A 12,595-nucleotide genomic window follows, 5' to 3' on the forward strand; every position below is an offset into this window, starting at 1 on the left:
GCAAACAACAGGATGTAATAGGAGATGGTGAATCACGTTTGGCAAACAGTGATTCACAGGATGCCGTGTGATCTCCTCCGCGGGGCACACGAGGCCCTCACGGGCTGCCCCTTGTCCGCTCCTTCAAACCCACCAAAGGGCTCTGGACTCCCACGATGAGGCTCACAAAGTCATTACTCTGTTGCTTCTGCCTGATGTCCTTGTAAGGACCTATTTAGCCAGAGCGACTCCATCTTTGTTAAAAGCCATTTTGTTGTTTGTGCAAGTAAAACTTAAACTGACTCTGCCTCCCTCCCCCCAGAGAAACTTACTTAGAAGCAAGTCTGGGAAACCAGTAAAATATGGTCAGCCAGTTCCTAATAACAGAGCCCAGAATACAAGGCCGAGTCAGGCCAGGTGGAGACATCCGATCAGTAAAAGTACACATATTGTCTCCCTAACCACCAAAGAATGTAAACTCTGCCTTTTCGGCGCCAAACTTGAGCGCCAATTCTGCCCAGAGTAATAGGTTAGTTCAAACAGCTACTAAAGGGTAAATTATAATTCAATCGGTCACCTGCTGTGACCTAACATGACTATGCAATGTTACAATCTCACTGGCCACCTACGTCTGGCCAGGCTTTTTTGCTCTATAAAAGTTAGTCTGTGAGACTGGAAGGGGTCGCTCTCTTCGGAGGTGGCCCTGACTGGTGTCAATCAATTCTTAAGGATGTAAGATGGGGGGTGGTCGCTTCGGAGATGGCCCTGGCCGGTCAGTCTGACTTCTAATGCTTACCATGGAATAAAGCTTTGCAGACCTAACAGTCCTTCCCTCACACCCTCCTTTTTGACCTAGAACAATCCTGTTTTTTCTGGGAGACCCAGGTGAATGTTGCTGTCTACTGTGGCCCAACTATTCGAAGATCTCGTGGCCACCTGGGTTCTCTCGGTCCACGTTTTGGGGACTGCTAACACCAAGGCCTTCTCTGTGAGGCTGAGAGACTCCAGGAGACCAGAATGGCCTTTTTATCTCTGTGTCTGGCACAGAAGCTTGGTTAGCACGGGGTGAATGGAAGGGACTCCCATGGGGGGGGCAGGTGTGGATCCATCAGATGCAAGCATAGAGGGGGACCACTCAGACCCAGAGCCTAGACAGCAACAAGGGGAGGATTGCTCATGGAAGGGAAGGGGGAAGGAGTGATCTCCAGACGCAGGTGCCCGAGGCTGGGCTGCATGGCACAGCCCAGGGATTCCCTCTGGAAGGCGGAGGACGAGAGCATCCCAGGCTACCGGGTCCTGCAGAGGCCTGGAACACAGGGCCTGGCAGGCCAAGCTTCTTGACTTGAACTTACATTTGGATCACCTTTGAACTTGTAATGCCAATTCCTAAGCCTTACCCCAAAGACTGACTCGGTAGGTTTGAAGTGGGTCCTGAGCCACACTTTAAAAGGAATGCCTCGGGGCGTCTGGGTGGCTCAGTTGGTTGAGCAGACGACTCTTGGTTTTAGCTCAGGTCATGATCTCAGGGTCCTGAGATCGGCCCCGTGTGGGGCTTGGCACGCAGCGGGGAGTCTGCTGGAAGATTCTCTTTCTGCCTCTGCTCCTCCCCCACATTCTCTCTTGCACAGTCTCATGCTCTCTCTCTCTCTCTAAAATAAATAAATGAAAAAAGGAACGGCTCAAGGGATGTTGAGAGCCACACTCTGGGAAGCACTGGGCCACAGGTGTCAGGTACGAACACAGACAGGTAAGGGCCTAGCAGACAAAATGCAGAAATACGTCCGAACAGCAAAGCGCCCCCCCAGCACCGCATCACCGTCTGGACACCAAGAGCCTTAAGACCCAGTCCACCCAAGAAGGAGCGTTTTCAAGGTTATTTAAAATATGCCCCCAAATAATTCAACGGAGATGTGTTTCACGAGAGAGAGCCACATGCACGGTCACAGGCAGCGTTACAGGCCGGCCCCGGAGCCGTCCATCCCCAAAATACAGAACCTCTTGTTAGAGACCTTCTCAACTAGCGATTGTGAGCAGGAACCTTAACCCCTCCGAGTCAGGAGGAGGCCACTTCTGGCTAAAGAAACCCTCCTTTGTTTGGATGGCCAGGCAATCACATTGTTGGTAGATGAAATCAAGGCCAGCCAGTGAAAGGGAGGTTTCTAGCAGAACTTGCGGCAAAAGGGCTGTAAGGCCCAACACTTGGGTTCGCTACCAATCGCCTCCTGATGGGCGAATTAAAATAGAGAAGCGAAAGCATGTGCACCCGTGGGGTCTTTAAGACCAGCCCGGAGGCCGCCCCCCTTCCAAGCTCTGGCCTTCAGAACAATCCAGGCCGAGCCACTCATCAAATGGAGATTGACTTTTATCTGATTAGCCGATGGAGAGACATCCTTGTCCACTCCGCGGAACGTTCTGTGGGAAAGGCGCTCTGCGCGCTGCAGGAAGTCGGGCCTTGGCTTCCCTCCTGCTCGGCCAGTGGAAAATTACAAAGGAAGGAAGGCTGTCCTTCGCTCTGCTCACCGGTTCTTCCTGGGCCCGGAAAACACAAAGGGAACCCCGGAAACAGGCGAGCCTTTACTTACCTGGGGCGGAGAGGAGTCGGGGAGGCGGTGGGGGCGGGGGTGGCGGCGGCAGCAAGGGAGGGGGCCGGCACTGGCAGATGTGTTGGCAGCTGTCGGTCACCTTGGAGCAGGACTTCTGGGGCTCCCCGTGAGTCACCTGCAGAAACAGGCAGGTGCTCGAGAGGAGACCATGAGGCCGCTGGGAACCAAAACGGGCCTACCCCGCCCACTGTGAGCCAGGCTGGAACTCGGGATCCCGCCCCCAGACCACCCACGGGCAGAAGGCAGGAGTTGGGGTGGCTCTAAGGGAACGGTGTTGTGGGCAGCCGGCCTGGTGGGTTTAGAGACCAAGCTTTTATTCCCAGCTCTGCCAGGGGCTGGCTGTGAGATCGCAGCACGTGACCTGGCTATTGACGGGGAGACGAGGAGTTGACGGTTAACTCTTGGAATTTCCCTGCCGCACAAGTGAGGGACCTGAGGCCCAGGCTGCCCGAGGGTCCCACACCCCGGGCGGTGACAGGACACTGATTTGACCGCATCAGTAACCTGCGCCAACCATTCCTGCAGTCTTCCTCCGAACAGCACAAGGCCAAGCCCTCCCCTTTTCTCTGCCCACAGGTCCTGACAGCCTTCCTATGTCCTTGCAGGGCCAAGGTACCCCCCACCTGGAGGGAGGAACCTTACCCAGCCCGGCCATGTGAGCAAAGGCAGCCTGAGGGGTCTTGTGGGAAACACAGTCCTTGGGCGCCTGCCCACAGTTCAGGAGCTCACGGGGCCATGTGGTTCTGCTCCAGAGGCCCCCCGACAACGTTTCCAGCCCCACTTCAGTCCACACTCTCAGCTTCTGCTCTGCTCTCAACGCCCTTCCTCTAGTCCCTGGACCCTGGCCACGCACCATCCTCCCCTTTATATATGCTGCTCCAATGTTCTAGAATGTTCTCAAACTTGATCCATGACTCGGTATGGCGATCAGCTTCTCAGGCAAACCCCTCAGACCAGGTCAGAGCTCCTTTTATAGGCTCTCCGGGCACCAGGCTGCTCTCTGGGGGCAAAAATCTCATTTGGGTGATTACCTGATTCCTACCTGTCTTCACCATTGGACTAGAGGCTCTACAGGGACAGGGACCCAGCCTTTTGTTTTCCCTCACTAAGGCAGTGCCTGGCATCCAATAAGTATTTGGTGAATAAAGGAACGAGTATTAAAAACTTGACCAGAATCCATGCCTCTTGACTCCTGGCCTGGTGTTTTCCGACACTGGTCTTCAGTTCTGCACCTGTCAGCCAGGATGGGGCCAGGCTTGACCAGCAGTTCCCAGCCCTGGGTGCACATGAGAGCCTCCCAGGGAGCTTTAAAAAATACTCACTCCCAACCCTTTCCTAAGACCGATTAAATCAAAATTTCTGCAGGTAGAACTGGGCATGGCTGTTTTGTGTAATTTGCCCAGGCTAGACTTCGACTGGCTAGCCCGCGTGAACACTGCTGGTTCACACAAACCGGCGTCCTGCCCTAAGCCTCGAGCCTAGGGTTCAGTGCCTGGCCCAGGGAACGAGGGGATTTAAAGGTATGAAGGGAAGGAGCTGGTGGGCATCCTCTCGTCAATGAAGCCCACAGTAACTTCTCCGGCTGTGCTCTCAGGGGAGTAGAAACCCAGAACCCCAGTTTCTCTGCAGGTAGCGTCCTGCCGCTGGGAAGAACATTCTATAGATGGCCTTTGGAGGCCAATTCTACCATGTGTGTCCTGGACCAGCAGGGATAGCCCTGGGGCTCCGATGCTCCCTTCACACTTGGTGGCTGTGAACAAGCTGGGTGATGACCACTGGGTGATGGCAGTGGCTGATTTACAGCCCTAACTTAGTATCTTTACAGCCTTAACTTAGTATCTATGAGGGAGGAAGCAGCTGCTCACCACCTTTTAGTGTTCTTAAAGGGCCACTGACTGCGTTTCAAACTCCAAAGGCAATCTCATCAGATCCTTGGATGAGGAACCTTTCCCAGTAAGTTGGTGGGGATCCCTATCTCCCGGCGCAGCCATGGTACCCCCACCGGCTTCTCCAGCAGTGCCCCTGTCGGCTCTGCCGTGGTCATCGAGCTGCCCTCCTCCCGGTTCCGACCAGCGCCGGCCTCCCAGGTGGCTTCTGTGCTGGACTCCACAGTGTGCAAACATCATGCAAGGCCACTGCCAAAGTAAGGACTCTCCCACTCTCCAAGGGGCAGTTTACACGAGAGTTCGAGAGGAGCACGTCTGCTTAACCTGGCCCAACACGATGACCCATTTTTGTGAGCCGCTGTAAGGGCACGGATGTATATGAGAGTTTAATGTGATAAAGTTATTGGCAGGGAAGCTGGGGCCAAGTTTCAAGGCTTAAGGGGGAGAGAACAAAGGAGTGCGCCTGGCATTTAAAAATAAAAATTGATGGTTCCTGGGTCTCTCTGCTAATGGCCCCCTGAAATGGGACTGCGCACCACTGCTTAACCCATCACCCTCACAAAAGCATCCAGTTTGGGGTATCTAGCCTTCTTCCTGATGGGGGACCCCACCTGGGGTCCTTCACTGGAGTTTGGTCCAGCACAAGCCTGTGGCCACTGAGCCGCTCTTAACAGATACCTGGTTACTCTGACCTTGATCCGCTGGCCAACTTCCGGGACCCCACGTGCCCCGCTCCCACACCCACCCATCATGTTGGCTCCATCTGCCCAAGGCTGCTGCTTCTCCCTGGGGGCACTCTGGGGCACCCTGCCCACTGCTTTATTATGTCTGCTCCCTGCACGGAGCTCTGAGCATCTTGGGGGGGGGGGGCAGGCGGGTGGGTCTGTGCTGCTGGAGTCCTAACGCCGTGTGCCTCTGAGCCCGACCGTGTATGAGCCACGGCTCTCGTTTCACCACGAGGATCAGTGGGAGAGGCCAGCGCTGTCATCCATGCTTATGGGGAGCGGGGGGAGGACAGGCCCCGCGAGGCTAAGTAACGAACTAAGATTTCACAGCCCTGCATTCAGTTGGCACACAATGAAAAGATGTGTTGGGGGATGGTCCTCCCACCAGTGGACAAACACAGGATCTATTCTGCTCCCAGCTCTGGGTCCACCTGGGGGCTCTGCGCTTGGTGGTGGTATTGTATTTAGACCAGTTGATATTGTATTTAGGTCTAAATATTGTATTTAGACCTCAGCATTGAGAGCCCATCTCAACGCCTGGCTTGCTTGGTTTGTATCTTGGGGAGTCCCACAGGGAGAAGGAACTTTCCCTTAAGCCACCTGTTCTTGGCTGGACTTGGATAAGCAGGAGCAAAGGCTCAGAGAGGCCAATGACTTGCCTAAAGCCCACAGAACAGAAGTTGGCATCATGACTGCCTGGGACCACTTTTTGTCCAGTTTTGCTATCCCCTGCCTTCCCACCCCGGCTCTGCAGCATTGCCCTGGGGCCAGAATCTTGTTTCTGTTGCTGTTGTGGAGAGTGGGCTAAGGCACAGGTAAGTCCTGCAGTCACGTGGGTTTAGGACCCGCCACTGTGGTCTGGGAGCCATGGTGCTCCGTGTTCCCACTTACTCCTGACCAGTCCATGCAGCCTTCTGGTTCAGTGGATGTCATGTCCCAAATAGCCCCTACGCCCATCAGTTTCTCCCCATTCCCATTGCTACCACCCTGAGCCAGGACACCATCATATCTCCACTGGGCAGCACCTGCGTCTTACCTAGGAGAATGAGATTTAAAAAAGAGGACATCTTGTTAAATTTTAAAGAAACAACAATTTTTAGTATAAGTATATCCCAAATATTGGACGGGATATACTTACACTAAAGCATGAGGTGTTATTTATTTGAAATTCAAATTTAACTGGATGTCCTATATTTCTACCTGCCTAAATCTGGCAACTCTCCCCTCCCCAGTGTCTTTGCCCCCTTGTATCACCCCCCCGCCTCCCCAGATCCATCTTTTTGCTGGGCCTGGACCAAGATTTCTAAAATGCCAGTCTGAGACCGTGTCCTTTCTTGCTTAAAACCTCCACGGCTCCCGTACCCCTCAGGACTGTGTCCAAACTGTAAGGCATTATGTTAGTGGCTTTCAACAGTGGCCTTACCTGGGACTTCCCTCCCCTAAGTTCCTCCAATGCCTCATTCTCCCCTCTGGCCTCAGGGATACTCCCTCGGCCTGGACACTTTGTCCGTGCCCGCATCCTGCTCCTATCTTGTCCTTGTTCACGCTTCAGCCGCAGCACTGCCTCTGCGAGCCTCCTCTGGCTCTTCCGCCAGGTCTCGTCCCTAAGCCGTCTGCTCCTGCTGAGTTCTCTTGCCTCTGATTACTTAATTTTCTCTCCAGCGCCAGACTGTCAGTGCCAAGAGGCCAGGGACTGCTCCCTCCTTGCACTTCACGAAGGCCCTAGCAAACAGTAGGTGCCCAATAAATGCTGATGAGATAAGCCAAGGTGTAGTGACTGATCACAGGAGGAGCTCAGCGCTGCTGGTGGCTCCCCTTCAGCGCACAGAGACCGCTGGCCCGGATCAGAGCCTGTCTCCCTAGAGGTCGTCCACAAAGATGATGGCTTCTGGCATCTTTTATGGAGACAGGCCAGCATCACACTAACTTGATGAGACACACTCCTGTCACACCTAATAAATTTGCCAGCCTGTCATCCTCTTGGCTTGCAAAAAAGGAATCATCTGGAAGTGAACTTAGAAGAACCCTGAATCACAAAAGCCTAGGATCTCAACTGTAGACCTATTAAAGAACAGGGGAAGGCTAGGGAATGCCCCCACCAACCTTGTGGCAATTTAAATGTCCTCCAACTCTAATGGTTATGTTTCTTACCCTCTGGGCAGCAGCCAGAGGCTTCAGGCCGATTTTAAGGTGGGAACCTGGTGCTCGGGGGGACCACAGGTCTCCTCCTTCACCAATTAGCCTATTAATTATAGCTCTTTAATATGTTGGTCAACTGTTACAACTTTGGGGGATTCTTCTAGCAAAATGCTTATGAAAGCACAATCAGCTCTGAGCTCTTTCTCTATATTCAAGAAACTCCTATGATGTGGCAGATTTCAGTCTCTCCACTTAGAGGGAACTACATGGCCCTCGTGCACTTGTATCTTTCTCTTCTTCCCTCTGTTCTCCTGGACTCAGCTCTTTCCCTTAAAAACCAGAGCCATCCATTCCAAAGCCCCTCTTCCCTTGGCTTCTCAGTCCCTTTTCATTTGTAGATTAATTTTTCCAGAGCCTCCTGCCAACAGTTTGCCCATTTTACTTGTCCAGAGGACTCCTTTTCTAATTGATTTTCACGAAAATTGATTTATATTGAGTAACAGCATCTGAAACACCCACGCACGTGCGCGTGCGTGCACACACACACACACACACACACACACACAGAGGCATGCGTGCGCACTTGGGTGAGCGCTGCCTGGCTGAAGGACATTGCTAAAAAACTGAGCTGTGGTCACAAAATTATTTCTTTTGGTGGTGATGGTGGGGAGGTGGCGGGTCTGCTGTTGGAATCCTGCTAGTTCATGCCACAGAATGCCAGCCTTGGAGGCTGACAAGATCGCATTGCTCTCCAGGAGTGTCAGGGAAAACCGTAAACAGACGAATAGAAAAATGCGGTGAACTTCACATCCGAGGTTCAACTAAAAGTTGCACAAGGGAAGCTGGTACCGAGCCGCCCAAGTGTTTAGAAGTGACAAAATCCTGAATCCTGAGGAGGCACAGCTGAGTTTAATAACTGCCGTTTCACACATTAAACAAAGCTGTCAATTCCAGAAGGAAAACAATCGTGAGGGAAACAGAGGCAAACCGGAGAAGCCAGAGCAGGAGATGAGCCTGCGGCTGCGGCTGGGGGGCGGGGAGGGGAGACCCCAGCCCATCCACCTGATCAACCAGCACGCTCCTTCCATAGCCTGAGAGTCCCTGGTGCTCCCTGATGGTCACCCAAGCCACCATCTGAGCACGACGGACAGCTGGGTCCCAGCGGGACCCCATCGCGTAGGGCAGCTTAAGGCCCGCGGCAGACCAGCTAGGGGTCTCACCCTATCCCCTCTTCTTTGCCCCTACTTGGGGCAACCATCCAAAAGATCCCAAACCCCCCAAAGGCCACCAGAACTGCGTAAAGCCACAAAACCTCCAGAGTTGGGGATTTCAATGCTCAAAACAGCAAAAATGTCCTCTAGCATCTGTGGAGCCGCTGAAAATTAAAAAATGTCCACCAGACTCTGTGGTGATCAAGAGAGTGGCTGGCCATCCAGAGGGAAGAGCAGCATGACCGCTACTAGTATGGCTACTGTAAGTCACAGCCACCACTGGGCGGTCCATGTGCTGCGCTAAGTGATCTTTACTGGCGCGGTATCATCAAGTAGTTAAAATAGCACAGTAAGGAACAAGAAAGCAAGGCTCAGAGAGGCACTGCCTGAGGTCCTGAGCCAGTGAGGAGCAGAGCTGGGGCTCAAAATGCAGAGCTGACACAAGTTCACTTCACCACTCCACTGTAACACTGACCGTGGACATTCTGGAAGATACCAGGGGCCATGCCATCTGACCTTCTCCCTGAGCCTAACAGAAGTCACTGTGGCTGGTGGCCACCTGGCCTGTGCCCTGGGGTCTCAGGGGCCCACGGTGAGGGCTCCAGGCCCAGGCAATCCTCACAGATGGCTAGTTCCTTCCCACAACTCCATGGGGGGCCACCACGCACAACCTGTCCACACCCCCAACTCTGTGGCCTACAGGAAACAGCCCCAGCTGCGGTAAGCCCAGTTTAAGAGGGCTAAGTAGAAGTTTACTAGTGATTCTGGTGGGAAATAAAGAATGTATGATTCTTAGGATCATTTTATTTTTAAGTTTGTAGAAGCCCTAAGGTTTCTTTCCCCACATTTTCGCAACAGAATGTTATCACAGGAAGGCACTCCCAGGCCCTTTCTGCTCCAAGGCCCTGTCCTGCAGGCCTTAGCAGGCCAGGACTGAGGCCTACAGGGGAGTTCCACGCCCCCTCCCAACTCATCTTTCCAGGGCCAGAGTAGGGACGATGGAGAGAGTGAGAGACATTTCTTTTCCCAAACTCTCCGGGGGAGCAACTTGAGGGGCAGCTGCAGGAAGCCAGGGTCGTGGGAGTGAAGTACCACACCCCCTCCCCAAGTCCTGCTGGGGAGGAGGTCCTCCAGCCCAGCATCCCACACCATCCGGCCACCGACGCTCACCTGCACGAAGCCCCAGAGCGGGTGGAGCGCGCAGTGCAGCAGCAGTGAGGGCCAGCAGCAGCCCCGGCGCAGCACCAAGTCCCGGAGGAGCATCTCGGCCCGCGGCACCAGGGCTCTCGGGGGCGAACTGTCGGGGAAGCAAATGCCGGGGTCAGCCGGGCGCTGCGCGGGCACCAACGCCTGCGCGCACCCGCACACGTAGCGGTCAGGGTTGGGCGGGCACGCCCCGCACCCTGGGGCACCCTCATAAAGCAAGTCCGCCCCTTCCCTCAAGCTTGCACATTCGCTGACCCTTCGTGCACACTCACAGAAGCAGGCATCCCGGAACCCCGACCCCTGGCGCACACTTCCCGAACCTTATGTGTATCTCTTGGCCCCGGGCACACCCCCAGAATCTTGCGTGCACACTTTGGCTCCGTGCACACCTCCAGATAGAGCCAAGCACACTTAACGGAGCCCAGTGCATCTTCCCGGAAACCTCCCCAGCCGTGCACAACTCACTCCCACTGTGAGCACACTTCAGACCCGGCGGGCACCTCTCACCCTGCCTACACACCCACGGAAACGGCCGTGCACACCCACCGACCCCTGCCGGCTCAGTCGCTGAGCCCGCATGCACAGCACCAGGAAATCACAAGCTGCGTGCACCCTCCCTGCCCCGCCGGCCCTCACTGCGCACACTGCAACATGGGCACCTCCGTGCGCACCCCATTTGCCCTCACGCGCTCTCCCGAGCCCGGGCCTCCCGCTTCGGGGCGTGAGCCTCCCCCACCCCACCCCCGGTCTCCCTCTCTGCCCGCACCCCTCCAGTGCCTCACGCCACCTTGCCTGGCGGCGGCCCCGGCCGATCCTCGGCGCGGGGAAGGGAGGTCCGCGCTCCCCCCGCGGCAGACTGTTCCCGAGCCGCCGGACGGCCCCCATTTAAAGCCAGCCGCCTCCCCGGTCCCCCGCCCTCTAGGCGGGGCCTCGGTCCTCACCCTGGCGGCTGCGCGGGCGCCCGGGGGCTTCACATGCCGGGGAGGAGCGCCGGGCACCGGAGCAAAAGTTTGCGCTCGGCTGGGGCCGAGCCGGCTGCGGAGCGGGGGCCGGGCGCGGGGCGCCCGCACGGGGCGCAGGGCGCGGCGGCTCCTGGCTGCTCCCGGCCGCGCGGGGGCCGGGAGGGGCGGCACCCCGCGCCGGGGCCCGAGGCGGAGGAAGAGGGCGGGGAAAGTCGCCTCCGAGCAGCCTGGAGCCGCCGGCGCAAGCCTCCCCGGATCCCCGCCCTTCCTGGTGGCGCCGCGCGGCTGCCCGGGGCGCGGGGGTGCCCGAGCTCTCCCCGCCGGTCACGCCGGCCCGCGAGAGGCGCTGCGCGGGAGCGCCCGCTCCGGCAGCAGGGCCGCGGGCGGAGGCGAAATAAATAATGCACGAAAAAGGAAAACAGACGTGAGCCTCGCCAGAGCCTCGCCCGCCTCCCGCCCCGGGCTGCGCTCCCGCCCGCGCTCCCCGCCGCCGCCGCCAGCGCCGCTGCAGTGATTCCTCGTCTCCATCTAGCGAGGCTATTGTGTATTGGGCGCTTAATAATTTATTTATTCACCCGCGAGGAAGAAGACTGCCAGCTCCGGGGGGTCTTGCTCCACGCTTGCCCTCCCCCCTCCAAGTTTCTCCGCGGCGACGGGAAGGGGGCAAGGACCGACTCGTGGAGACCCCCTTCTGCGCTCGGTCCCTGCGGACTGTCTCCCCTCCCCCGCCCCATTCGGAACGGCAGACTCCCGTGGGTCTCGGGGCTCCATGGTGCAAGCCGTCTCACCCGGGGCCAAGGGCCCTGTTGTCCCTTCCGTGGTCTCAGCCCGGGGACCTCCCCAGCCACACGCTGCTTCTTGGAGGGAGCTGCCTAGGGCCCCCGGGAGGACCTCAACACCTCAACCATGTCCAACTCCTCTGCTGGAGGCGAGATTATCAACAAGTCGGTCGCGAAGGAGCCTGCCACGCTTCTCCCAAACCCGCGGCTCCTGGCCTCCTAGACCGCCCGCCGCAGGGACGCGCAACCGCTGGGCGCCTGGGGTGTCTGCGCTTGGGAAGCACTTTGACAGATGGAGTGGCCTTCCAGAAGGTCCCGGAGGCATGGACAGTCCTATTTTTAGGTTGAGCGAGGGAGGGAACCAGGGACTGGGGACTAAGAGCAGAGTCAGACACCATAGTTTATGCCCTGAAGAAACATTTTATTTAGTTCTGTTCTCGGTGTCTGTGGGCACCCTGAGTGACATAAACACGCTAATATCAACAGCTCTGCAGCCAGGTTTCCAACCAGTTTCCCAGGGATCACTCCGTGCAGAGTGCTGACCCAGAGGGCTCTCTGTGTAAATTCCGTGAGCCACTTCTGAGCCCTGTAGAGGCAGGGGGACAACTGTGAATGGGGGATTCCGTGCCTTTGAACAAAACCAGGGCTGTGGTGTGAGAAAGGGGCCTGCACTGAAGCAGGGGACAGGCAAGAAGACAAGGGAGGGGGCAGTCATGGCTTCCAGGGTACAATGACCTGTGGGGAGTGAGGGAGTATTTCAAGTGTTGAGGGCCCCTTGGGTGAAGATGTGGAGATACTTGTCCATTCATTCATTCATTCATTCCATACGTAGCGTCTGTGAGCACCTACGAAGGGCCGGACAGAGCGTCTGAGGCCAGTACACAGCAGGGAGCCATCACGGAGGGACCATCCTGGAGGGAGGAGGCATGGGAAGAAAATGCTGGAGAGGGGCTTCCTGGGTGACTTTCTCTCAGGAGAAAGAGTCTGAAGCAAGAGAATGAGTCACAAAACAGAGCCACTAGTTGTCAGCTGAGGTCAAAAGAACACTGATTATCTTAATGCCTTTCTACTTAAGCCCATCAGGGGATTTTGTTCAATTCGGGAT

General features: G+C 56.3%; 1 protein-coding gene across 8 annotated transcripts in view; it reads right to left on the bottom strand.

Moving 5' to 3' along the window:
- PRIMA1 (proline rich membrane anchor 1) overlaps nucleotides 1-11,108 on the bottom strand; it is a 60,803-nt gene extending 49,695 nt beyond the window's left edge. For 3 of the 8 annotated variants that reach the window (XR_009355854.1, XR_009355853.1, XM_059182977.1), the window contains exons 1-3: nucleotides 10,537-10,663; nucleotides 9,714-9,840; nucleotides 2,562-2,697 (exon numbers count right to left, since the gene is read on the bottom strand). Coding sequence is in view for 6 of the 8 variants with exons in the window: in XM_059182977.1 (XP_059038960.1) it covers nucleotides 2,562-2,697; nucleotides 9,714-9,840; nucleotides 10,537-10,634 (361 nt within the window). In the remaining 2 variants the exon portion in view is untranslated. The other 5 variants (XM_059182972.1, XM_059182975.1, XM_059182976.1 and 2 more) reach the window with 5 other exon arrangements.
- Nucleotides 11,109-12,595: the final 1,487 nt, after the last annotated feature.

Source organism: Mustela lutreola, chromosome 7 (assembly GCF_030435805.1).
Source record: "Mustela lutreola isolate mMusLut2 chromosome 7, mMusLut2.pri, whole genome shotgun sequence".
Classification (NCBI taxonomy): Eukaryota; Metazoa; Chordata; class Mammalia; order Carnivora; family Mustelidae; genus Mustela; species Mustela lutreola.